Source organism: Prunus mume, linkage group LG1, assembly GCF_029339155.1.
Source record: "Prunus mume cultivar Tortuosa linkage group LG1, ASM2933915v1, whole genome shotgun sequence".
Classification (NCBI taxonomy): Eukaryota; Viridiplantae; Streptophyta; class Magnoliopsida; order Rosales; family Rosaceae; genus Prunus; species Prunus mume.
In genome coordinates, this window is record NC_142698.1 from 20,475,336 (window position 1) to 20,500,672 (window position 25,337).

General features: G+C 37.2%; 5 protein-coding genes across 7 annotated transcripts; 2 read left to right on the forward strand and 3 right to left on the reverse strand.

Moving 5' to 3' along the window:
* Window positions 1–972: 972 nt before the first annotated feature.
* Window positions 973–2,985, reverse strand: LOC103320436 (chromosome-associated kinesin). Its single transcript, XM_008222147.2, has 7 exons — window positions 2,590–2,985; window positions 2,300–2,377; window positions 2,058–2,110; window positions 1,826–1,962; window positions 1,665–1,729; window positions 1,404–1,462; window positions 973–1,262 (listed from the first exon to the last, which is right to left on the reverse strand). Exons 1-7 carry the CDS (start codon window positions 2,903–2,905, stop codon window positions 1,173–1,175), a joined length of 798 nt encoding a protein of 265 aa, XP_008220369.2. The 5' UTR covers window positions 2,906–2,985; the 3' UTR covers window positions 973–1,172.
* Window positions 2,986–3,811: 826 nt separating this feature from the next.
* Window positions 3,812–8,475, forward strand: LOC103320533 (uncharacterized). Of its 2 annotated transcripts, none has more exons than XM_008222262.2 (5): window positions 3,812–4,166; window positions 4,253–4,446; window positions 4,620–4,923; window positions 7,047–7,136; window positions 7,872–8,475. In XM_008222262.2, exons 1-5 carry the CDS (start codon window positions 4,074–4,076, stop codon window positions 7,905–7,907), a joined length of 717 nt encoding a protein of 238 aa, XP_008220484.1. In that variant the 5' UTR covers window positions 3,812–4,073; the 3' UTR covers window positions 7,908–8,475. The 2 variants fall into 2 exon arrangements, with proteins under 2 accessions (XP_008220484.1, XP_008220556.1); XM_008222334.2 differs by having other exon boundaries at window positions 7,047–7,097; window positions 7,872–8,044.
* A 3,062-nt stretch (window positions 8,476–11,537) lies between these two features.
* On the forward strand, window positions 11,538–13,791 carry LOC103320759 (E3 ubiquitin-protein ligase SIRP1-like). Of its 2 annotated transcripts, none has more exons than XM_008222591.3 (2): window positions 11,538–12,133; window positions 12,447–13,791. In XM_008222591.3, exon 2 carries the CDS (start codon window positions 12,468–12,470, stop codon window positions 13,578–13,580), a length of 1,113 nt encoding a protein of 370 aa, XP_008220813.1. In that variant the 5' UTR covers window positions 11,538–12,133; window positions 12,447–12,467; the 3' UTR covers window positions 13,581–13,791. The 2 variants fall into 2 exon arrangements, with proteins under 2 accessions (XP_008220813.1, XP_008220737.1); XM_008222515.3 differs by having other exon boundaries at window positions 11,550–11,707.
* A 625-nt stretch (window positions 13,792–14,416) lies between these two features.
* On the reverse strand, window positions 14,417–17,366 carry LOC103320916 (Pyruvate kinase family protein). Its single transcript, XM_008222686.3, has 3 exons — window positions 16,648–17,366; window positions 15,776–16,237; window positions 14,417–15,477 (listed from the first exon to the last, which is right to left on the reverse strand). The coding sequence occupies exons 1-3, from the start codon at window positions 16,858–16,860 to the stop codon at window positions 14,665–14,667; spliced, it is 1,488 nt and encodes a 495-aa protein (XP_008220908.1). The 5' UTR covers window positions 16,861–17,366; the 3' UTR covers window positions 14,417–14,664.
* A 1,218-nt stretch (window positions 17,367–18,584) lies between these two features.
* PSL4 (calmodulin-binding protein) lies at window positions 18,585–25,036 on the reverse strand. The gene is made up of 16 exons (XM_008222798.2): window positions 24,743–25,036; window positions 24,471–24,587; window positions 23,961–24,056; window positions 23,396–23,635; window positions 22,771–23,003; window positions 22,329–22,421; window positions 22,135–22,215; window positions 21,149–21,476; window positions 20,948–21,046; window positions 20,753–20,854; window positions 20,585–20,642; window positions 20,400–20,468; window positions 19,607–19,694; window positions 19,225–19,286; window positions 19,037–19,088; window positions 18,585–18,923 (listed from the first exon to the last, which is right to left on the reverse strand). Exons 1-16 carry the CDS (start codon window positions 24,849–24,851, stop codon window positions 18,861–18,863), a joined length of 1,890 nt encoding a protein of 629 aa, XP_008221020.2. The 5' UTR covers window positions 24,852–25,036; the 3' UTR covers window positions 18,585–18,860.
* Between the last annotated feature and the right edge of the window lie 301 nt (window positions 25,037–25,337).

Sequence of the window (25,337 nt, forward strand, 5' to 3'; positions counted from 1 at the left end):
TTGTGGTCCTCAAGGTTAGTATGCATGATCACAAATGGTCATTCTGTTAGATTCGTCAAAAACTCGGTTCTTGACGTGGCATATATGTATATCACAAAACATCCTTGAGGTTCACACACCTATCACAAATGGTTCTTACGAAATTTTTTAATTTTTTAAATTTAAAATTCATAAAATTTGTTTTCTTTTTAAAATTTTATGAATTATAATTATTTTAAAATATATATTAAATTTTAAATACATGTGACACTATATTATTGTAGTTGTGGGCTCCATATATATGTCACATCAATAAACTAATGAAGTTTTTTAAAAATAATTTAAAATTCATAAAATTTAAAAATGAAAAAAACTAAAAGTTTAGGGTTCATAAATGGTCCTTAAGATTAAAATCCTTCTAGAAATGGTTTGTTCATTTATAAATAATTTTAAAAAGAAAACCAAAATTTTATGAATTTTAAATCAAAAAATAAAAAAAAATTCAAAAAGACCATTTGTGATAAGTGTGTAAACCTCAGGAATGTTTTGTGATATATATGTATGCACGTCAGCAAACTAACATAGTTTTTGACATAATCTAATGGCATGAACCATTTGTGATTGCACATACTAACTTTGAAGACCATAAGTGACACAAAAAAACATTAAGAATGCAATCTGATAATTTCGTAAACCTAAAGGACGTTTTGTAATAATAAGCCTTGTAAGATTGATACTCTTCGTCAATTGAATTATAGCCCGTCATACCCATGCTACATAGAGTAGAATCTTTAATTATTTCCAACTGTCATACGATGATTAATTAAACTGAATAATCACTTAAAACCTTTCATAGCTTTTATATTGCAAAACAAGTTCTTATTTCTCCCATATCGATTTTTTTCCTCTTACATCTCCAACTTCTGTCTCTCTCGGCAATTAAAACAAAATCATTAACGATAACAAAGGGAAGTCAGATAAGATATTCACAAATGAATAGAAGTGAAAATTGATTGCCACTCCTGGAGTTATTTTATTACAAAACAGAACTACTGGTTGCATGCTTATAAAGCAGAACTAATGGTTGCATGCCAATTGAGAATCAACAAAAAGAAAAAGGGGGTGTGTAAAGCACCACCCTATGTCAGATAGCAAAATTCCTGGCTCAATCGCCCTTCAATCTCTCCTAGCTGTTACACTGGAAGTCCTAGTTCCGAGATCTTCATTATCCGTTTGTCCAGCACAGACCTCTGCCTTTTCAAAACTGATGCCATTGAAGCAACCTAATATAAACATGAGGGGCAGAGAGAGAGAGAGATAGAGAAAGAGACAGTTTTACCATGATGTAAACAACATATTCAAACAAATGCACAAGGAATTAAAACAAAAAGTATGAATGAAGGTGGTGTTTTGTTTGAACTTGCCTCTGCTCTAAGCTTCAAGGCCTCCCTATTAGGAATTTCTCGCAGCCCATCCATTAAATCTACACAAAAATGTAATACAAAATGGGGACATAATTCCAGTCTGATATTCAATAAACGTTTTCTGAATCCAAGTTCATCAAAAGTGCATGACATTGAGAACCAAGACCCAAGTCAAACATTAAAACTCCCAAGACCAAGTTAAAGCCTCTCCAATTAACTTTATAATAAAATGAAAAGGGGAGAGCATTCATGAGCTCAAACCTGCAGCTTGGGATTCAACCTTGTGAACAGATTTAGATAGAGATTGAATTTGACTTCCCACATCCCTGCATAAATTACTTGGAGGAATCAAGACACAGACAGACAGGTAATGAAAATATACGGTAATCAATACAAGAGCAGTTGGATGAGAGGGTGGGTACATGAGATCAGTCTGGCCATATTTCATATCCTTTTCAGCAAGAAGTGCCCTTTCAAGAAGTTTCTTGCTCTCCTTCTTCATCAAATCAACTGAAAGATTTAGCTCCTTTACATTCTTCTCAGCTCTAACAAATTGTGCCTGCACATACATTAGTTGTAATTAATATCAGAAGAAAAAGAAACTAGAGGTAAAGGTTTTGAGTTTCAGGTGTGAGGGAGGGTACATATACATACCTCCTCACTCTGAAGTCGACTAAATGTCTGGCGGATGAAGAACCTTCTTGGTCCTGCAACCAAGAGCCTAATATTTTTAGAATATATATATGTGTGTGTGTACAGGCATAAAAATGAAAGTGCGAACGATGCATGTGTTCTGTGTTATGGGCTATGCATAGGTTGGTGAAATCATGTGTAAGAAGAAAACAAACAAACAAATAAATAAAAGAGTGAGTATTGAAGCAAAGTAAAAGGAAGACCTGGCAAAAGAAGGAAGGCAGCAGTAAGACCAATTCCAAGAGTTGAGGCTGGGTGCTCTCTTGCACTCATCAACCCTTCTGTATTCACAGCATGTAGTTCAATTCAGTTCAATTACAAAATAGAAAATTCACACACACACAAGCTCATGATTGATCAATTTGTGTATTTTCAATTCAATTAATGATTGTTTACTGATTACTAATTAGTGATTGGCCAGCCATTTTCGCTATGATATAAAAATAAATCTGTACCATTAACTAATTAAGAAATGAAAGAATTTTGAGCCTACCTTTGATCTTGGTGAAGAAAGCATTTTCGTAGGTCCTGTAGTCGGAGACGGCTTTTTCGACATATTGGGGCAAGTGGTGTTGGAGAGAGCGAGCTGAACGAATGGCAGAGTCCGTGGATTGCATGACCGTACGCTGCAGATCCTCCGCCATCGATGCTGCCATTGCCACTGAAGAAGCTGATGCTGCTGCCTCTTGCCCATTCTTTTCATCATCATCACCCTTTCCTAAACTCATATTACTACTATTCACATTCACCTGTTCCCCTTGTTCCCACGTTGACGATGACGATGACGGCGACGGCGTCGTCTCCGCCATTTTCCTTCTTTCTTTCTTTTCTAAATTTTTTTTCTCAGATCAATTATTTGCTTGCTTTGCGCCTCTTGGCCTTTTTTCGCCAACAATATATGTATCAGTTTGGGCTTTCATTCTCACTCATCAAGGAGCCCATTTCGAAAAGTAGCAAAATTGTGGACATGCTAAAGACTTTTAGGCCCAACTGTTTTTTTTATAACATAATGAATTTTATCTTCTTAGCTTAGTTAGGAGCTTAATTTATTCTTCCACCAATATTTTATGAGGGGTTTCAGCATTGCTCGAGGAGAGCTTTAATGTTTGGTGAGTGCGACTAGATTGGGCTGGATTATTTTAATTAAAATGAATGAGAATTTGGATCGTTGTTTGGTGTGTTGGAATTAAACTTATTAAATTGAATAATAATTTAACATATTGAATAAAATTAACTATATATATACATATTAATATAAGTGATAATTTAAATTACTCTAAATTAATATCATCTATAGAAATTGTGATTCAAACATAGGTACAAGAAGACCGAAAGCCGAACTCACTGTCCTCTCCAACTAATCTAACCCACGTCTTCTCAAGTAACTATATTTATAGATCTTAAAAAATGATAAAAAGTCTTTAATGTGCTAGGGAAAAAAGAACGAGAGTTTTCCAAATTTTTAAATGGCATATAATAGTAGCCTAGTTGCTAAGTTGCATAGTAGCCAGGGTTCAGCTCATCCCCCATCACTGCTAATTTGGTCATGCACATGATGATGATGCACCTACCTAATGGTCAAATGACTCAACATTACTTGTCAATTGGTAATTACCATGAGTTGTACTAGCAGCCAATTTGCCAAGAGGGAAAAAAAAGGAAGAGAAAAAGAAAAAAGAGAAAGGGGGAGAAACAGAAAAGAAACTGAGAAAAGGAAGAGTTGGTTTAACAAGAAGAAGAAAGAAAGGAGGAAGAATCAAGAACCTTTGGAAGAATGAGTTGGCCTCAAGAGGCATTAGGGAAAATAGACCTTAAATTCACGTAATGCTCATTTGAATTTTTCATTGCCATATAATAGGTGGGTTTGGAGAAAAGGCAACAACAACGAGCAGTGAAATAAGAAGAAGAAGAAGATTAGCGAGAGAGGCGGAGGGTGGGGCAGGGGAGGGGGTACGGGGTAGGGGGTAGGAGTCTATAATGCTTTGTGAATCATTGCGTGATCGAATACAGCCATGGCTTCGTGATTACGACAGGCTTCAATCATTGGCCGTCATCCTCCTCTACATTCAGGTACGTTTCGTGTCTTTCAAATTCATCGAAACCACAAAAACAAGGGTTTCAATCAATATCAATCACTGATTGTTCAATATGCATAGGTTGGGTGCGCATTGGTGGGATCGCTGGGAGCACTGTACAACGGGGTGTTGCTGATAAATCTGGCGATTGCATTGTTCGCTCTGGTAGCAATCGAGAGCAGCAGTCAGAGCCTTGGCCGTACATATGCCGTCCTTCTCGTCTGCACCGTCTTCCTCGATGTCTTTTGGTTCATTTTCTTTTCCCACGAAATATGGTAAATCTTGTTTCCTTCCAATTTATCTTTCAAACCAAACCATGTATTTATCACATTCATTTCCCATCTCTATATGAGTCTTTATCTGTAATATCATAGCAAGTATGTTTCCTTTTTGGTGAAGTATGTAATGTGTATGTTTGATTCTTCTTGTCTGTGCACTTGTTGTGCAGGAACCTTTCTCCTGGGAGTTATACAATTTGGTACATCTTCTCAGTGAAACTCACTCTCGCCATGCAAATTGTTGGCTTTTCTGTGAGATTATCCTCCTCCTTCTTGTGGATTCAGATATACAGGTTGGGCCTTTCCTACGTAGAAACTAGTGCACTTCCTAGAGAAGCCGATTTTGATTTGAGAAATAGTTTCTTGAGTCCAACTACTCCTGTTGTACCTCGACAAACTTCAGATTCTAGTGATGCTTTAGGAGGCTCTATTTATGATCCAGCTTATTACTCATCACTCTTTGAAGATGGTCAGGTTTGTCCTCTCTCTCTATCTATCTTTCTACCCACTTATCTGTCACTCGCATTGCATCCTCTTACATTACATACCTACTCAACCTTTCATTTCTCTTTGCTTTTCTCTTGTATATACACTCTATGTCATCGCCTCATTTTCTTTGTTCGCCTATTACCCTCAAGTTTATCCAATAATACGTTAACAAACTTACCATGGAGCATCTTGTTTTTCGACTTTTGTAATTTTTTTTTCCTAAAGAAACAAAGTTGTATACCTTCGCCCTGTATATTTGTTTAGAATCTCATACAATCCATGATTCCTTAAAGTTTACTTGTTCAAAGAAAGACATCAATGAAATATGTCATCACCTCTTTCCGTTTACATATTGCTCTAAAACTTCATTTTAATTTACTTTGGATTCTTGGAAACTTGGGTTAGAAGTCAATGCCGCTGCAAATCTAACTGAAGTTTTCCACTACCAATATTTATTTGTTTTTTTAATCTATTCTAAACGCTACTGTCTATAGATAGAAAAAGTTAACGAGTCCACAATTCTTTTAGTCTTTTATACAAGAAACGAGAAGATAGAGTCTACAATTTTAAAACCCTAAATTTTGATTATCATAATATCAGTGAAGGAGAGACATGAGGGAGAAAGAGCATAATGAAGGAATGTAGACAGTGCCCCACTTGTGGTTGTCAAAATTCACCGCAGACAAGATTCTGTGAATATATCCCCACAAGACAACAGGAAAGTATCTATTGAAGATTAGGGGTCTCACCAGCATGATGCCTTCCACAGACAACTAGAAAATATATAGATTCGAAAATGTTCGAGGAGAAAGGTAGCAGGAATACGTAGAATTCTAGTGATGCAATGTATGTACCATTCCCTATGAGACCATCAAAGTCCTCTTTGAGGCAAGAATCTTTATAAAGGACAGGGGGGTTGGATACCATGAACAATGACGCTATTCTCAATTCTTTGTATCCAACTTGGTTAAGGATGTAATTCTAATTAGGCTTCCTTGAAAAAGACGTGATATGTCTGTTCTGGACAGATGTCCACTCTGGACAAGTTTGCTGCTCTGGTAACATTTGCATTCTAGGAGTGGGAGCTAAAAGGTTTGACTTCAACTGTTCTAAGTGGGTGTGGTCAACCTTGTTCTTTGGACTTGAAAAGGCCCTTTACATCAGAGGAATCCTGTAGGATTTACTTGGACTTGGATCATCGTTGGATGGTAGGCCAGGCAACAGTAGAGAATGTTGATGTTCTTGCCATTCTAGCCCCAAAGTTTTTGCTAAAATTGGTTTCGATCATTGAGTCATTATGGCATCCATTAGATGGGGCCTTTTGTGGATATGTTTTGTGGCGATTGAAGGAGAGGGGATCTATGCAGTTTGTTACACTCATCCACTTTGATCTGACTTCATCGATGATGTTGAGCAATCACCTAGATGCAGACTTGAGAATATTGAAGTCTCCAAGGAATCAAAGGCACGAGCTCTGCAAATACTTTTCCTTCCTTTTCTGGCCAATGAATGAACCATGTGATCAACAAAAGTGTTTGTTGTAGACATATATTGGTTAGTACACGTAAGGAATTTTCATTGGGACCCTTGTTTGGGATGTGAGAATTGTTTTTCTCCCATTGTCACAGTTTCTACTTGTGCTTTTTCCTTTTGGGAAAAGGATACATAGAAAGGTCATTAGAAAAGTGTAAAGGATTTCATTTTCTAAAAAGTTCTTTGGGGGTCAACACTCGAGGGGATGAGTATGCTCAGGGCCTTAGGTTGAAGTGTTTATGAAGTCATGTGATAATAAAAACAAATTAAAAGAAAAATTAAAAGTGATGTGTTCGTAATCGTGTTCTGGTTCTCTGCATGATGGTTTTAACAGTATTCCACCAGGGGAAAAAATTGAATTGGAATATATGGTGTACTATGTGCAACATCTAATTTGCAGATTTACATTTTGCTATGATTTGAACCACTGAGATATGTGTTGGTGTTTGAAGTTTGGAAACATCTGATATCTTTTGTTTCTTCAGATTTTCGTAATATTGCTCTTGTGTATTAGAAGGTAGTAATGACTGTTTCTCAACTGTTACCAAATTGAAACCACTGTTATTTGTTTTTAGGGAAAATGTTACAGTGGCAATGGATCTACTTCTGCTGCTGAAGCTTCTAAGGTGAAACCATCTGTAGTCAGATCTTTTCAGTTTGTAGATGTAAGTATCCATGAAATATGTTTTTGATCATTTTTATGAAATTTAGAAACATAATGTGTCTGATGATGCGGGTTGTGTTCCCCACTATTCTTTCATGGGGTTAATATTTTGGATTCAGTAGATAGCATTGTTTCTTCCTCACCCTTCTGTGTTATCTCCCAGCAATGCCAACTGGCCAAATATTTCATTCACATGCTTATCTACATCGAGTTTTTGGTTGGGTGGCACTTTGAGGCCATTTTCTTGGATTTGAACTGACATGGAGTTCTCAGTTGGACTTTGGATAATACATTTGTGCACTTCTCTTCCCATAATTTGATGGGATGATGATTTGCGGTTGTTATCTAACTGTATTTGTGCTCTGATTATGTGCAAGCATTAGAATTGTTGTGTAAAATGATTTTAGCCATCCAGCTTGGAATGGCCCCCTTATCAGGAGTTATTTCTCTTGTGCTGCTTTCTTATTACATCCAAAATGTGATTGACTCGTGCATTTTTTTCAGCCACTACAGTTTGCTACCTATGCCATTTAAGTATTAGTCATTGACAGGGAAGATTGTCATCAGATAGTTCTATGCATTTCGGGACAATATATTAGACTGTTCATTTAGGGATTGGGACTTTTTCCTGCTTGAGTTTTATACGAGTTTTTCTTATATAGATCTCTGATAAGTATTATTTCATCCATTTGAATTGTCATTTTTGCCGCTTCTAACTAGATTTGAGTCCTTGCAGGAGGAGAAGGCAGCAGACCAGCCTAATTCCGTTTAATTTTTGGTGTGCCATCTGTCTTTTCTTTTGGGAACCACTCCCCTAGTTGTTTAGAGGATATTTCATATGATGTAGTCACTGCGGGCAGATTGTGTTTTTGGAGAGAGCCTTGTACAGTCGGATCACATATTCTTGGATTTTTTTTGCCCGGATGGAAGCTACCTATCAAAGTATTAAAAGGAGAACCACATGGATGGTCCCTGTGGTTTGGTATGCCAAAAGCTTGGATCAAGATCCAAGACCAGTGGTCCATGTGGATGAACTATGCGCATTAGCATGCTCGCTGCACTGTGCAGCACACAGTCAGAAATGCAATTGCCTCGAATTGTGCGGGCTGGGTGTTAGTTAAGTCGACAATAGCATCGTCGTTAAGGAACCGAGGCAATTGCCTCTCGTTTGTTCCCCCTTAATAGCATAGCATTGCTTGACCCTTTCGATGGAGCTTTGTTTTTTATGGGATTAGACACTCCTTACTATGATATCTTCTGATCAAATATACCTTGCAGATGAAGACACTCCCTTACTATGTTATTGTTAACTATTTAATTGCAAAATTTTGTTTTCTTAAGCAGGTGTATGGTAGATATACGACTCTTTATTTTTGGATAATCGTATGCCTAAACGTATAATTCTTCTCACGTTCACCATGAGAACCATGGACAGCGTAAATAAGAAACATGCGGACTGAAGAGTAGGTAAAGGCCGTCTGATCAGTTTTATTATTTAAATTTTTTTAAACGACCATGTAATTTGAGTGTGTTGTTAGTCTAGGGATAGGAATAGGATTGAATGATAGGATGAGTTTTTGGTGGACTTGTTAGTTGTTGCTAAGAAAAAAGCTGGTGTTCAATGTGTACACTACCAAGGTTTCATGTGGATTCGAATTTGAGACCACTGACCTGCAAGTCAAGGTTATTTTTCACTGGGTTAGAGGAAAGTAAGGAAGCAACAGATGTAAACAAAAACAGCTTCCAAAACGAAAGAGACTAAACATGAACAAGAGGGATCTACCAAAGAAGAGGATTGGTCCCCTTTTTTTTTTTTTTTTTTTGGAAGAAAAGGAGGATCCGTGAAAAAACGACGAAAGGAAAGAGATCCGACTGAATGAAAAGGAAAAAACAAATCATCGAGGGAGTAATCGAGATGCAGCAGCACAGACAGCAGCCAGCAGGATATTGATCAACGGAGAAAGAGACCTTCACCTTAGATTCCCTTCGCTACTTGCTATGCTACATTAAATCATCTTTGATATTAATTAAACCCATCAACAACTTGAGACCATAGGAGATGCGGATTCAAATTTGTTATGTATTTTAACATTGTAAACAGCAATACATAAACATGAGGTACAGAAATATTAGAATAAAATAGTACACCCTTGGGTTAATAAGACTGGTTAAGTGTAACTAAGCTTTCAATTGAAACGTCAATGGGGCCATGAGCCGCAAGCTTTAATTGTTTATGAAATGACGTGTCGGCCATATGAATTATTGTCAATGTCAACCTTCCCACTATTTTTAAAGCATTAATCTTTGGATACCAATGAGCTAATGGCTCTTAATTCAGTGAAAAATGGTTTTGGTTTGCATACTAAAGGTTGCAAGTTTGAATCTCTAACCATCTATTTGGATGAAGGAATTGAAAATTATATCGAATTTTAAAATAACGGAATTTAGATTTCTATCATTTCAATTTTTAGTAATTTAAAATTTCAGTATTTGAATTTATGTGTCGAATTTTGTAAATGACAGTGTGGAAATTGCGAAATAACGCCTATTTTGATGGAAATTAAACTCATAAATTTGATGCCTCAATTTTCACAACTTTTTTCGCGCATCATTTAATAAATTCCGCGCTTAAGTTGCCAAACAAGATAATTGTCAATTTCTTCTCTTAAATTCACGACTTTTAACTAAATTTTGAGTCCAATTTACTCATCCAAACGGAGAGTAAGGCATCATAGTTGTGTGTGTATGAGAAATACTAATTTAAAATATCGCTTATGCTGAAAAGAAAAAAAAAGTTCATAAATAGAATTTATCACATCAGTTGGTGTTCAAAGATTAATGTCGTTGCTATTGCTCCTAAAAATTAGGTATTATGTAATTACATGTGAAACCTTAGAAACTTCATACAACCTTTTTTTTGGGTCGAAGAAACTTCATACAACACAACTTGTTTTCTAAGTATACCCGTATTACCCCAAAAAAAAAAGAGTATACTTGTATTAACAAAATTACTTTTTATAATTAATGCATATATTTACTTATCTATATGATAAAGATGGAGTGGAAAAGGGTATTGATTTGTCTATCAGCAGTGGCGAAACCAGGATTTCATGTGTGTTGGGGTCTCTTACAAATTATAAAGAATCAAAAATTTGAACTCATAATACATATGAAAAATAGTATATATATATATATATATCACATATGTCAAAAATTATATTGCTTATTGGTTGCAATCATAATTGTCCTCGACAAAGGGATAGACAAATACATTTTAAGCAAGAAAAATTGTAAGAGATAGACAAAGAGTAGCGATTTAGCAAATATCTTTAAAGCTTTTTCCCCCATTAAAATAGAAAGAAAAAATCAAAATTTCACAAACTAAAAAAAACCTTAGGTCCCTTTATACATTCATATCATATATGAAAAAATGGTTTATGTAAAAATATTGACTAAGTATAAAAAATGGTTTTTCGAAATAATCATTTTCTCAAGATAATTTTTGGCGGCTTTTATTCCTTACACATCAAATAAGAAAACTTGATTTTATGAGATTTTAGTATAAAGTATATATTGACTTAATGAGCCATCATTTTTAGCCTAAATCGTATTTTGCACTAAAACCAATTTTTCATATTTTGATTTGGTGGGAATTTGATTTTCTAGTATTTTTATTTGAATCCAAATTACTTTCTTATTTACATTATAAACTTAAGTAAATGGAGTAATATAAAAATAAATGAAAGTAAAAGGACAAAAACATTTACTTAAATGCTGAAAATGGAAATAAGGTAATCTGACACAGTGCACTACCACAAACTGAGCAAATGGGCAATTTAAAGCATCTCATTGTGCTTAATAGATCCGCCATGCAACACACGTGCACATATCAAAACGTAAAGTATTTGAAATAGTATATATATAGAAATACATAACAGTATATTACTTTTAAAATATATAAAAACTTAAGTCTTTTTTTTTTGGGGGGGGGGATGGGTATCAATAGTTGTGAAAATGACAATTTTAACCAAAAACAATGGGGAAGTTGTTAAATAATCACAATGTTTTTGTCCAACAAAAAATCACTAGTATTTAACTTTTGTAGAAAAGAAATTAGAAATCGACTAAAATTGGATATGAAGGGTTCTTAATATAGAAAAAGGAAAAAAGAAAATAAGAACCGAATAGAATGATTGGCCTGAGAGCAACATTTGGTTTTGAAAAAGAATGAATGAGAGACTGCCAGCAGCGCATAATACATAACGCGTTTAGTAAGGAAAAAAAGTAAGTAAATTACACACATCCAATTCAAAGGCACAAAACAAACAAAAAAACCAAAGAAGAAGAAAATAAACGGTGGACCAGTAATTGTAATTACAAGAAAATAAAAGAAAAAGAAAGAAAGTAGCAACTTGCAAAGGGAATGGGATAGAGAGAGAGAGAGAGAGAGAGAGAGGGGGAGGAAAGGGGTGGGTGGAATCTTCTTCTTTCCCTCAGTTTTCTCTTTTGCAGCGTCAGAGCAAACAGAAAAGAAAGAAATTCACAAAAAACTGACTGCTTGCTGTTGCTTGGGTACACAGTTTACAATTCTGCTATTTCTTTCTGAATTCATGTTCTTCTTCCTCTTCTTCATTTGACTTGCTGTATCTGTATGTATGCATAGATCATGGGGTAAATAACTAATTAATTAGGTTTGTTTAGTTTGCGTGTCAAAGATGTACTTCTTCTTCTTCAATTCTGAATTCTGATCTCTAATATTAATTATCCGAGCCTGGTCCCGAAATAACACCAGGACTTGAATAAGAATGAGAGCGATGCTTCCAGATCCTTCTCTTCTTTACTTACCAATTTTACATTTGGCTTTAAATCTTTTCACCTACACCTCTTCTTTCTTCATAAAAATCCTCATTTCCTTACGCGATTTGATATCCCAAGCTCTGACTTGCTGGTGCTCTTGTTCCTCTCTGGTCGTCTGCTCTCCGATTTTGTTGGTTTGTGGTAAGAATCAAAATAATTCACGGTCTTCCCTTTTTCTTTTGTTGTTCTTGTTGTGCGTCTTCTGGATTAGAAGAAGTTTCACCATCTTTATTTTCAAAATTATTTGTTTCTTTGGTTGATCGGAGGTGCTCTTCAAGTTCCTGTCAAAATTTGATATATATATATTTTTTCTGTTCTGGTTTGGAGTATTTATATTTTAAATAGTCTCATGGAATTTCTTTGGGTTTTGAAGAACAATATTTAAATTGTTGGATGGCTTAGATCTGGGAAGTCATGCTAAAATCTTGATCTTTTTGCTATGGTCTTGTGACAGTGACCGAAGAGAAAAAGAGAAATGGAGGAAGTAAGGTATTGGTGTCACGCGTGTTCTCAAATGGTGGATCCCATCATGGAAGTAGAAATGAAATGCCCAATTTGCCAAAGCGGATTTATTGAAGAAATGAATAGCAACACGAGGGACAATCATGAAGCTGACTCTGATTTTGGATCAGATCGAGCCCTCTCCCTCTGGGCACCAATCTTGCTGGGAATGATGAACAATCCCCATCGACGCCGAAGATTAAGACGACTAGACTTTGATGAGGATGAGGATGATGATAATGATGATGGCGAGGCCCGCCATGGCGGAGACACTGAATTGGACAGGGAACTTGAATCAATCATCCGAAGGAGGAGGAGAAACTCGGCTACTATTCTACAGCTGCTTCAAGGCATTCGGGCTGGCTCGGCATCTGAGTCTGAGAATTCTGAGAGTGATAGGGATAGGGATAGGGATAGAGAGAGAGAAAGGGAAAGGGAAAGGGAACGAGTAATTCTGATCAATCCTTTCAGTCAAACCATCATTGTTCAGGGTTCTTACGATTCGAATCATGGCCAAAACAACAATCACACCCCTATGGGTTCATTAGGCGATTATTTTATTGGGCCTGGTTTAGATTTATTGCTGCAACATTTGGCAGAGAATGATCCTAACAGATATGGGACTCCGCCAGCGCAAAAGGAGGCAGTGGAAGCTCTGCCCACTGTGACAATCAAGGAGAATCTGCAGTGTTCAGTGTGCTTGGATGATTTTGAGGCTGGTGTAGAAGCAAAAGAGATGCCATGTAAGCATAAATTTCATAGCGGGTGTATTCTGCCATGGCTGGAGCTTCATAGTTCCTGTCCAGTATGCAGGTTTCAGTTGCCTGCTGATGAATCCAAACGCGATTCTGATAATTCTCGGAACAGCAGTGACCAAAGGGAGAGTGAAAACATAGGTGGTGATGGTGGTGGGGTGGAGGGAGATGGGGATGGGAGAAACGGAAGCGGAAGAAGGTTTTCAATTCCATGGCCTTTCAATGGTCTGTTTTCTAACTCAGGATCTCAATCTAGTGGCAGTGGGGGTAATTCTTCCTCAGCAGCAAATGCAACTGGAAGTGGAAGCGCTTCTCAAACAGATGAGAATTGAGTATATTTTCCATTAGTTGAGTTGAGTGGCTATATCAAGTTCTTGTCCATTATGTTGCTTCAATGGTCTGCTTGTGTACATAGTATCTTACTTGAATGTGAATCTGGGAAGTTCAAATTGTGCGTTTATGTGTTTAAAAAGAGGGGTGGTCTTTTGTTTTGTAGATGTTTTGGCCTCCTACACACCTATAAGAACTTCTACTGTTGCTATATTTACTTGCTCTTGCTCATGTATTGCTTTCCTCTAGCACGCTAGCTGCTTAATTTGAAAGTTTCAGCATCCTTGGACTTTTGGCTTGTTTGAATTGACAAATGAATTGATGATTATAGACAAGACTTTGAAGGTGTAGCTGCTAGTCCTCCTATTGCTCATTTCTCATTGCATGAGTAACAAACTGCAACATGCCAATTTTGAAATTTGACGAAATTTAACAAATTTAAAAAAAATTATCTCGGGATCCTCTTACTTGAGAAGTGATTCAGGAAGATAACCCTTGATTATTATTATATCCCCGACAATTATACGCGAAAGAAAGCCAGCCGTGTGAACTGAATTGTATGCACTCAAGAATATATTTTGTTTGATTGAATTGTTTTATGTTGGATCATGGGATGGAGCATATTCAAACTATACATTTTGTTGCACAAATTCAAGTGGCATGAATGCTGTGAATTAAAGAACATTCCAAGTTTCATGTGGTAATGAATTTACCAGTTCCACGCATTTGGTTCCCTGCAGATTACAGAAACAGAATCAAGCTCTGGCATATGCAGCAATTCCAAACAGGATTATATTACGATGAAAAAGCACATCAATCAAGAATAATGAACACGAAATTCAGCAAAGTAGGAAAATGTATTCCCTTAAAGAGAATATAGCAAATAATCCTATTAGTATTGCATAAAGTTCCATATCGCACTCAGCAATTATGTAGCTATCAAAGCCAGCTCATCACAAAGATGGATGGCAGTAGGTAGATGTTTTTGCATCCAAAAACATATTAAATGAGGCAAAATCATAAGCATTGTCATTGGCTAATTCTGAGAACGCCAAAAAGGGCAGCAAAAAGTTATCGGGATGATCATCACTTCACAGTCAAGATCTTGATCACAGATGCAGTTCCATCACGGTGCAGAGCCACAACAGCATCTCCATTCTTGCAGAGCCCCTTCGTCTTAGCATGTTGAATGGCAAAGTCCAGTGCTTCGTCAGTCGTCTCTGCATGAGAGGCCCTGGAAGATCCTGCACTTAAAACTGGAACCAAGCCACGGAAAATTAGACTATGCCTTGCTGGAGCTTCATCACTGCATGACCAGTCAAAGCAATCGGTCTTGATCTCAGGGACAACAACAGATAGTATAGGCATGCCTGGTCTGTACTTAGCCACCAGTTTTGCGGTACTTCCTCCTCTGGTTAGGACCAAAATAAGAGCTGCTTTGGACGAGTTGGCTGTTTTAACGGCAGAAGAAGCCAGGCTCTCTAATGGGCTCATGGGCACGGGAGAATGATCCATAATCCTTTTGAAGACATCTCCATAATGAAGGGTACTTTCTGCTTCTACACATATTTTTGCCATAGTCCGAACTGCAAGTTCAGGATAAGCTCCTGCAGCAGTCTCACCACTTAACATCACACAATCTGTGCCATCTAGAACCGCATTGGCAACATCAGTAGCTTCAGCCCTAGTTGGACGTGGAGATTTGATCATTGACTCCAACATCTGTGTTGCCGTGACAACGGGTTTTCCTTGGATGTTGCACTTATAGATCATCACTTTCTGGGCAAGGAAGATCTTTTCAATTGGAATTTCCATTCCAAGATCACCTCGTGCCACCATGAATGCATCTGAATTTGCAAGGATGTCATCAAAGTTCGCCACCCCTTCCTGATTCTCAACCTACCAAATCAAATTTTGAAGTAAGAACCAAAGAAGTAATCGAAACTCACCTGTTAATGGATAAGAAAATAGATACATTGCAAAGAGTCACATAGTTTTAGTGAATGTCTCAAATACTATCCGAATAATGCCACATGATCAGTAACCCTCTTTCCATACATGCTTTTACTCTCAAATGAATCGATGCATAATATTTTGCTAACCAAATGGCACCAACAATTCTGTCTGAAGTCGAAAGCAGAAAAAAAGAAGCAGAATCCAAAATGAGTCAATTTATGGTTCATGAAAATAAGCATACCTTTGACATGAGAAGGATATTCTTAGAATGCTTTCCAAGGAGCTTCCTAACCTCCACAAGGTCGGAACCTTTCCGAACAAAAGACAGAGCAATCATGTCAATCTTATTTGGAACTCCCCACTTAAGAATATCTTCTTTGTCCTTCTCTGTTAAGGTCGGGAGATCCACTACGACCCCTGGAAGATTAACGTTCTTTCTCTCACCGAGAACAGCAGAGTTCTCACAGCGGCATTGAACCAAACCCTTTTGCTTGTCACAAGATAAAACCAAAAATGAAATAGTGCCATCAGCGCAGAGTATCATGCTCCCTGGCTTGACATCCTCAGCCAACTTCTTGTAGCTCATGCAAATGGTAGTTTCATCACCCTTGATGGTATAGTCAGTGGATATGGTGATCTCTTGGCCCTGTTTGAGCTGGACTGGTTTGGCATCCTTGAGAAATCCGGTTCGAATCTCTGGACCCTGTGTGGCAGTAAATGTGGGAAACAAACAAACAAACAATCAATCAATCAATCAATCAACCAATCAGGTTTGGTTCACAATGTTTTCCATCAATTTAGAAATGGGTAGGATTAATATTAAGCCATTAGCATTTAGCGAATCAAAATCGTACACCCAGTAGGAAATTTTTTTATTAAAAAAAAAGAAATGGAAAAAACAAAATCAAACACAAATTTAATAGGGCTCTTGTGTGTGAACCCTAAACCCAAACATGAGGAAACAAACAAGCAAGCAAACACAAGAAAAGAAAACAAAGAAAGAAACAGAGAATTAAAGAAGGCAATGCATGACTTGTGAGTGAATCCGAGAAATTCGGATCAGATGGGATCGGGAGGAAGAAATGAATGGGGAGGGGTAGAGAGAGAATAGACCTTGGTGTCGAGCATGACGGCGCATAGAATACCGGTGGATTCCATGGCGGCCCTGAGATTGTTGAGGGTCTCCTGATGGTATTCGTGGGAGCCATGGGAGAAGTTGAAGCGCGCAACGTTCATTCCGGCCCTGAGCAGCTTCTCGACCATGGGCACCGAACGCGATGCAGGTCCTAGCGTGCACACGATCTTCGTCTTGGGCCTCTGATCCATTTTCCTATTCTCCTTGTATTTCCGCCTTGGAATCTTCTTCTTCCTCTTCTTTTTTGAGAGTTTGAGAGTTGACGATTTGGAGGAGAGTTGGGGGAGAGTTTGAGAGTTGTGTGTTTTGTCAATGAAAGAGCCAACTCAATCTCAATCTCAATATCAATCTCAATCTCAATGAAAAAAGAAAGAAAAATAATAGAAAAATAAAATAAAAAATAAAAAAGGTGGGCTATAGGCTAATAGGTTTTGCGATCTATGGTCTGTGTGTGGAGACTCCTGTGTGTGATCCGTGGTCTGTGAGATTATATGAGAGAAAATTGTAAAATAGAAGAGCGAGAAGCGTGTTCGCCGATGCCACTCTGTTTTTCTCTCTTTCTTCTTTCTTCTCTTTTAATATTTTGTTTCCTTTTTATAAACAAAACAAAACAAAACAGAACAATAGAAGCAAGCAAGCAGCATAAGCATATTCCCTTGCTTCTTGGGCAACAAGGTAGCTTATTTTATCAGCCAAGCTCCTCACAAATTAAAATAACAAGTTTTTTTTATATTTGGAATCAAATTCTATTTCATTAACTTTTTTTCTTTCTTTCTTTTCTTCCTTCTTTTTAAGTAGGCGGGTTCAAATTACGCATTGAGTGAAAAAAATACTTTAGGTAAAACAAGACAATTCCTTCTTTCTAAGTAGGCGGGCGCAAATTAGCAACAATTCCTCCCTCTAAAGAAGGAAGAGGACCTTTGGGGAAAAGAAAAAAAAAAAGAGGAAGGATGAGGACCGACTGAGAGAGACGACTAAGGTAAAACGAGAAAACTAGGCGCCAAAGCCTTGAGTCCTACTCATGCCAAGTCCACAATGGCGTCACAGCCATTGATATTATTGTCATGCTTATTATTTTTAGGGTTTATAATTGGACGCAACGCAACCAACTCCACGATCTCTTCTTTTTCAGACAACAAAAAAACTCCACGTTTTTATACTCTTTTTTAATTTCATGTTCACTGGCAATTTGGCATAGCAAAAGGTAGGTAGGTATGCAGGCAGGCAGGCAGCAACAGCAGCGGGCTCTGTGGTGGGGCCTTGGCTTGTTCGAAGCTGAGAAAGCGAGAGAAACCATTTGTTTGTGCTGCCTGTATTGTATGTACCTGCACTACAATAACAATACAAGTGGGAACGGTTTACTCACGCTTTACACGTGTCCTTTGAGCTATCTCTGACTTTGACTGACCGGTGGGTGGGTCACTGCCTGCAACCTTTTTCTCATCATGCATTGGTTTGGTTCGTCTCATTTCAGTCCGTTCGATGGGCAGAAACCAGAAGGGCAAGAAATTTTCCTTTTTTGGATGCGCCGTGGTATCGCACTTTTCAATACCACATACCAACCAAAACCAATTGCCCCTCTCTCTCTCTCTCTCTCTCCCCTAAGTTAACCAGCACATAGTAAAACGAAGAGTTAAAACACTTGTTTGCTCAGGCAAGAGGAAACACCACAAAACAACAGGGACCCTTTATGTTAGAGATTACCAACACAATCCCCCCACCCCAATACCTTTTTTTATCGTCAACAACAACTACAACATTATCATCCACAGTTTTATCATATCCAGCTGTAAATAAAATCCCTGGGAGGGACTCGGTAAAAATATTCAGATAGTGCGGGAAATTCAGAGACGACTACTTTGTATCTTATATTATCATATTTCGAATTACTACTCTAAGCTCATTTCAAAAAATGTATCAGACGGAAGAGGAGAGAGGATCATATCATTCATTTCAATATCAGTTTTTGCCAAGTCACATTTTGCATTTTAAGGGCTCTCCTCCATCCAGAAAACAAAGGACTCTTCCATTTCAGGGGATGGGATGACGCCCCCACTCGAAAACTTGCTTGATATCCTTCAAACCACCTCTCTGAAAGGCAACGTGCAGCATCCATTTATCATTTAAGATAAACATAACATAAGATCACTCCAGCCAGCTGCACCTTGCTGTGTAAACCCATCACCACAATTTAAAGTTCATCGTGGCCTTGCGGTTGTTCTTTGTTCAACAACTCTAATTTGTGTTGCAGTTCCTGTCACATTTTATCCCATTAGATAATTCAACGCAAGAGAACAGCAGCAAACCTTCCCCCCCACCAAAAAAAATAAGAAAAAGATAATTCTTGAAGGAACAATACAACAATACCTTAAGTTTTTCCTCCAAGCAAAGGGCTGGAGTAGATAACAATGCTACATACCTGTCATAGGAAACTGAAAGTTAGATCCAGGTAATACCACTACTACATATCTACCATGATAAACAAAAAGCCCTTTGCGCGCCGCGATAGTGTGTGTGTGTGTGTGTGAGAGAGAGAGAGAGAGAGCAATTCTTACTCGCAACGGCTTGGTTCATCAACATCAGCAACCTCATTTTTCAATCCACACTTAAGTCTGACCTGCATATTAAACAAGATGTGTAAGAACGCATGTCAAAATGAAAATCAAACCAAAACTTCTGTTATGCTTTTCTAATCTTCAATTCCAATTTTAATGGATATTTAAACTAGTCATTTGTGGTGTCTAGCAAACCCATGACCCACCATTGTCTTACAATATACCCGTTCAATAATCACATTTTAAGTTCTCCATTGAGATTTTAAATGTTAAAACCCACTCCAAAAAATAACTTCAACTGAAAACAAACAATTCAGGAGATACGAGTTTCATTAAATAACAACAATCGGAGAATAATATGTAAAAGCATGATGATAACTACCTTCAAACTTCTATCGGGCCCATTCCAGCACTTATCACCATTTGCAAAGACCATGACTTTATATGAGTCCTCAAATTTTTCCCAGCTCCTATTTTCCCCAATATTACATAAAAACAAAAAGGTAGTATGTAAGCTAATCGAAATGAAAGAAACATATGCAACAGCACACACACAAAAGCACACAGAGGTAACTCAGATGGCGACATCATTCATGTCGTATGCTTGATATTTCCTAACAGATTGCCAGAACATAACTGAATCTATAATGCTTGCACCAGTATCTACAGCAAGCTGCTGCTACATATGGGGGTACATATGCACGCAGCCAGACATGCTCAAGTAATTGGATTCAAAATCTAATGATCCAACCACTTCCAAAATGACTTGCCTTCTTTTGAATTGAATTCAAGGACAACAAACTAGAAACGAATTTCAAATTGGCTTATCAACAGCTAAGATGTAGTGCTTGACCTCTGACAAGGATCTCTTAGGTGGAAGAAGAATAAAATAGCTGCTCCACGCCTAGAAAGAGTAAATATACGGTCTCCGGTTGTTTCATAATTCTATCATTAGTGAAACATGAATACAAGACATAGTCTAATTCTGAACCGAACCAAACCAAACTTTTGACAACTTGAGCAAATGCCTAAGGCTAAGAACATGATAGATGCATAACTTGATCTTCATTTTTGTCCACCCAAAATGACACCTGTTTGTTCCCATATTTTCCCCTTTTTATTGTAAAAGATATATGGGAAGCTATCAATATATAGGGGGGAAAGTAGCCTCGTACCCTAAACGAGTTGTGGAGTGGCCCTCCACCTGGGAAGCTTGTTTATATGGGCATACTTTGTAAACATACCTGAACAAAGAATTTTGGGTGCCCAAAGGTCAGATCAAACATGAAATTTCCTTAAAAATCAAAACTGTATTATTATGACATTTTAAAGCTATTAAAATAAGACAAAAGTCCGTAACTTATTCTGCTTGCTTTCAAAACAACGATCATAGAATGAATAGAACTCCTTATTTGGCCCTGTAATATCAAATTTGAGTTCAGCTTATGGAGGCCCAGAAACTAACCAACTATGCCATTAAAAATTATTGACCCAGCATATATATAGATGCAGCTCAAGACACACTAACCAAAATCATGTTTTAGCTTTTGTGTCAAACTTGATATTCTTGAATGTATTTTAGACAACTTGGCACTGGATTCATCATACTCCTTCCGTACACTAGCAGCTTCTGAAGAACAGATAAATACAATGTGATGAGACATTCATATGTTCTTATACATGATCAAGCACCTAAGTAACGTCCAAAATTTTGACCTACTACCTGATCGGTTCACTGGAGTCTGAAATACATTAACAGCCTGTAGGAGGTTCAGCACAGTTTTTTGTATCTTCTCCAACCAAGATGTTGAGGTTGTTACATCTAAAGTACGGTCATGCAATAAAATTATAAGGAGCATAATAGTCCATCTAAAAAGTTTGAGTTGCAAATTAATGAACACAAGTCATCTGAGCCGCTGCATACCTGACAAGTCTGAATCAGTGTCTGACTCATATTTGTATGAAGAATCAGAATCGCCATGATCCACCTCTCCAAAATCATCATCTGCCTCTACATCTACATCTTCATCATCATATCGTTGGTTGTCATCATCAGTTTCTGAAGCATAGCCATCATACTCCCCCTCATGGGTGTCCTTTGGCGCCTCTTCATGATCTTCATGATCATTATCTTTTGCATTACCAACGTCCCCTCCTTCCTTTGAGGCATCTTCCCCAGTCCAACGAGAAGCAACTAGGCGGCCTAACTCTTCCCTTGATAATGACTCAGTCTTTTCTGATGCATCCTTGCCCTGCAGATACAAGACCCATTAGCTCCTAGTAAAAGATACCAGCTAGAAACTGTCAGAACACTTGGAAAATTTTGGCTAGTCAAGATTGAATATTCCAAGTGAAAACCCTAAAAAATAATATCAGACAAATTTAATGCTTTTTATGTTAACACACTACTGTATTCGATACCTATAATCAAAGTTCAATCATGGTCTCACCTAACAAAGTGTATATATTATCAACAGCTCTTCATAAGCAAAACATATAAGCCTTGAAGTTCATTATTATATTCTTTTCATGAATAAAAAGTTATCAACAACTGAAATCTGTCATACGACTATTTCTAGTTGACTTCATTTCTCCTACATATAGAAAAATGTTAACTACAACAGGAGACGGCTATTTGGTGGCAGATGCAAGAAGGAAAATTCTACTTATTTTGGCATTGATACTACACTCTTCACACCATGGAATTTCCACAATGTGTGCCATACCATCAGCAGTCTAAACCTTGATGTAGTACCATACACGTCCCCATGGTAGATCCTTTTTTTTTTTTTCAGTTTTGAACTTAATATATGAAATGATGTTCATATTAAAATATTTTGGTGAAGGATACCTTTCAGCCGCCAATCAATTAATAAATCAATCAAATATTGTGCAACCATAATTCAATACCTCATCAGGAGGCACCTTGCTCCCAGAATCAGAGTCAGTTTCAGATATAGCAACAGACTCTTCCTTCTGCTTTACTGCATGCTGCATTGAGATAATTTTGAAATAAACCCTTAATCTAACATGTAATGTAAGAACTGAAAGCTCCAATTCAACAGATTTTTGTTAAAGAAAACTAGTTCAAAGACTTGGTTTACCTGTTCTACACCCTCAACCAAAGGTCCTTTATGTTCAGGAGTATCAATATGATCATCTTTGGCAGCTAAGTCATCATGGTTCTCTGCTGTATCCTATGACAACACTGTCAATGTGAGAACTAGAAGAAAATAAACTATCTACACTACCAGTAAATAGTGATTATGGTCAAAGAGTAATTTCAAGTGACAGAACTTATTTTATAATGTCATAATCAGTCTTGATTTCAGTTGCATGCAGGAAGAGTCTCCTATGTGAAAAAAAATCATGTACGTGACAGATAAGTCACAACTTCAATCAGCAGAAAGACGTTTTCAATGCAGCTGAAGGAAGAATATATACCTTAAGTGTGAGATATCTACAGTCTACATATATATTTTCAAAGTTCTCCAAATAGCACTTAAAGTATAGAACAAAGCAGCCCATGTGAGTAATTAACCTAACCTGATATGAATGAGAATCCTCCAAAATCCCAATTTTATCTTCATATGTACTTTCTATAGGTTTATGTTCACCGTCAGAGTTCTCCACAACCTCACTTCTGTCGTGCTTAACTTCCTCTTCAACTTTGGTTTTCTCCGGGTTAGCTTTCTCTTCGGCTTCTTTTCTCTCCTGCTCTTCTTTTTCCTTCTGTAACCGTTCCTTCTCTTCTGCCTTCTCTATTTGTTCTTTACGCTCTACACAATAGGTGAGACAAAAGAACTTTTAAGACATTTAACCATTATATTACCAGATAATCATAGAGATGTTAAATTATCTATGTTTATCAATTCGGCATGGACAGGTGGTCAACTACCTAGAAAATGCATAGAGAGGGTGAGAGGGGTGAAACAAAAACAAACTGTTACATAAGATGTGGTGTCACTTTCTGGTAAATTATCAAATTCTTAAATTCCCTTAATAGAAAATATAGTCTTTAAAATATACATAATATACCTATTGATTTTATAAGTACAACACAGCGAGTTTTGACTAAATAAAACCACAAATAAATAACCTGCAAGCCTAAAAACCTGGGGATGATGATGATGATGTCGTAAAAATAAGACATGACATGACAGAACTATACCTTTCAGCTGTTCAACAAGCCTTTTCAGTATTTTTTCTTCATTTTGCAACTTTGATAGTTCTGCCTCGTCTTTGGCCATAGCTACTCTGGCTTGTTCAACTTCCTGCTTCCGTACAGCAACCCCCTCGTGGTAAGTAGCAATCTTCTTTTTCAGCTTATCTCTGGCCACTTTCCCAGCCTCCCAACATGTATTTGGGCACTTTACTTTACCATCATACTCATCACTCCCATCACAGCAGTCTCCAGATTGCAGACAGGTAAAGATGCGTAAGAGATGAAATCAATCAGCCAGGTAAAAAGAGTTATATGGTTCAGTTATTAAGGAATTGAGAACTGGTTTTCTTAAGTTTCAATCGTGATAATGATGCTTTTTCTATACACATCTCTTTCCCATTAATTTAGAAACAGCATTGCAAGAATTAACAGCCTCCCATTAAATATTTTTAATGTTGCCCACTAGCCTTGCAAAAACGAAAATCAAAATAAAACACAAAAGTGCAGCAAGTCTGTGATGGTACACATAACATATAACTTCTAATGCTATTTGTACTGTCAGAAAACTTACCACAAATTCCATCATTCACTCTAGATGAAAATACCAGGAGAGGTGTGTGTCCCACATTCCGACAATAGAATTTTCCACCTGGGCATGCAGATGTACCTACAATCCATAAAAAAACAATATGCATTTTCGTCAACAAGAAAATGTTGTATATATCAACAAGTAAATCAAATCCAAGTTTAACCATCAACGAAACCATATATCAGGAAATATCTAATGAACCAGACATATAAAAATCACGCCAAAATATAGCAAGAGCTAAAGGCAAATCCATTACTATGAAATGATATATACATTTAGAGAGGCCCATTTTGCTAAGAGAATGTAATGAAAGAACAACCAAATCTAAAAGCAAACAAGTGAACGAAACAATATGCAATTGCAAACGGCAACTGGTAGAAATTATGGTGTGGTTACTAATTTAGATTACAAATACACAGGGGCAAGCAGCTCAAGAAAAATGTGATATTAGAGAAACTAATATAAATAAATTGAGAAAGAAGGAATGAGGACCAGGCTCGTCAGTGCCATCAGGGCAATCGCAGAAGTCATCGTTGAGCTGAGCTCTGCTGAATTTCTTGGATCCATCTTTGCATTTTATCACCTCCGATGATTTGTAGTATTTCTCATCTGGGCATTCAAACAAAACCCAACAGTCAGTACCCACCGCACTCAGATTACTACTATTTTTTATATTTTTAGAGACTTAAAATATCTGTATATATGTATTAAAAAAAATATATGAAATCATAATAATGAGAAAGAGATTGCAGCACTTGGTGGACCTTCGGGAGAAATTCCGAGAAATTGGTTCTTGGGAGAAGAAGATGCTGATCTAACAATTGATTCTGAGAGTAGACACAAAACGCACAGCACCACGGCAATGAAGCGCATCTTTACCTTCGTCTTCACTTTGTTGTTATTAATCGATGATTCGGACTATTAGCTGTAATTGCGTTTCTTTCTCAGTCCTCAGACAAACGAGACCAGAAATAGAGAGGGGAGAGAAATAAATGGGCTTAGGCAGAGGACTTCGACGAGTACTCGTCGTATGGCGTTTCGAGCTGTAAAACGACGCCGGCTTCACGAATATGATAGACTTTCCATTGAACCAGCACCAAGTTAACGGGAGTTACCTTTTTTTCTTTTTCTTTTTTAACCCCTTTCTTTTACTTTTCTTTTACCAGAAGTTAACGGGAGTTTTACCATGAGTTGATATGAACTGCTACTGTGACAACTCGAAAATTTAACTGCGACTATGTCTTCTTTTATCAATGGGGTTTGTGTAGTTGGGCGATTTTGATGTTGCCAAGAGAAGTACCGTTATCATAAGAGCTAGTTGGTTTTAATAATATTGGAAGATAAAAATTTGAGTACACG

What these genes read in the sequence shown, in the direction of transcription:
- LOC103320916 (XM_008222686.3), bottom strand. Translation starts at nt 16,860, where the DNA reads ATGGATCAGAGGCCCAAGACGAAGATCGTGTGCACGCTAGGACCTGCA. An exon ending in CCGTCATGCTCGACACCAAG is followed by an intron (nt 16,238 to 16,647) that starts GTCTATTCTCTC and finishes ACTGCCACACAG; the next exon opens with GGTCCAGAGATTCGAACCGG. An exon ending in ATATCCTTCTCATGTCAAAG is followed by an intron (nt 15,478 to 15,775) that starts GTATGCTTATTT and finishes TTGATTTGGTAG; the next exon opens with GTTGAGAATCAGGAAGGGGT.
- LOC103320533 (XM_008222262.2), top strand. Translation starts at nt 4,074, where the DNA reads ATGCTTTGTGAATCATTGCGTGATCGAATACAGCCATGGCTTCGTGAT. An exon ending in TCATCCTCCTCTACATTCAG is followed by an intron (nt 4,167 to 4,252) that starts GTACGTTTCGTG and finishes CAATATGCATAG; the next exon opens with GTTGGGTGCGCATTGGTGGG. An exon ending in GATCTTTTCAGTTTGTAGAT is followed by an intron (nt 7,137 to 7,871) that starts GTAAGTATCCAT and finishes GAGTCCTTGCAG; the next exon opens with GAGGAGAAGGCAGCAGACCA.
- LOC103320759 (XM_008222591.3), top strand. Translation starts at nt 12,468, where the DNA reads ATGGAGGAAGTAAGGTATTGGTGTCACGCGTGTTCTCAAATGGTGGAT.
- LOC103320436 (XM_008222147.2), bottom strand. Translation starts at nt 2,905, where the DNA reads ATGGCGGAGACGACGCCGTCGCCGTCATCGTCATCGTCAACGTGGGAA. An exon ending in TTTCTTCACCAAGATCAAAG is followed by an intron (nt 2,378 to 2,589) that starts GTAGGCTCAAAA and finishes CTGTGAATACAG; the next exon opens with AAGGGTTGATGAGTGCAAGA. An exon ending in GTCGACTTCAGAGTGAGGAG is followed by an intron (nt 1,963 to 2,057) that starts GTATGTATATGT and finishes ATGTATGTGCAG; the next exon opens with GCACAATTTGTTAGAGCTGA.
- PSL4 (XM_008222798.2), bottom strand. Translation starts at nt 24,851, where the DNA reads ATGCGCTTCATTGCCGTGGTGCTGTGCGTTTTGTGTCTACTCTCAGAA. An exon ending in GCAAGGTGCCTCCTGATGAG is followed by an intron (nt 21,477 to 22,134) that starts GTATTGAATTAT and finishes TTGTATCTGCAG; the next exon opens with GGCAAGGATGCATCAGAAAA. An exon ending in GGCCCGATAGAAGTTTGAAG is followed by an intron (nt 19,287 to 19,606) that starts GTAGTTATCATC and finishes TTTAATATGCAG; the next exon opens with GTCAGACTTAAGTGTGGATT.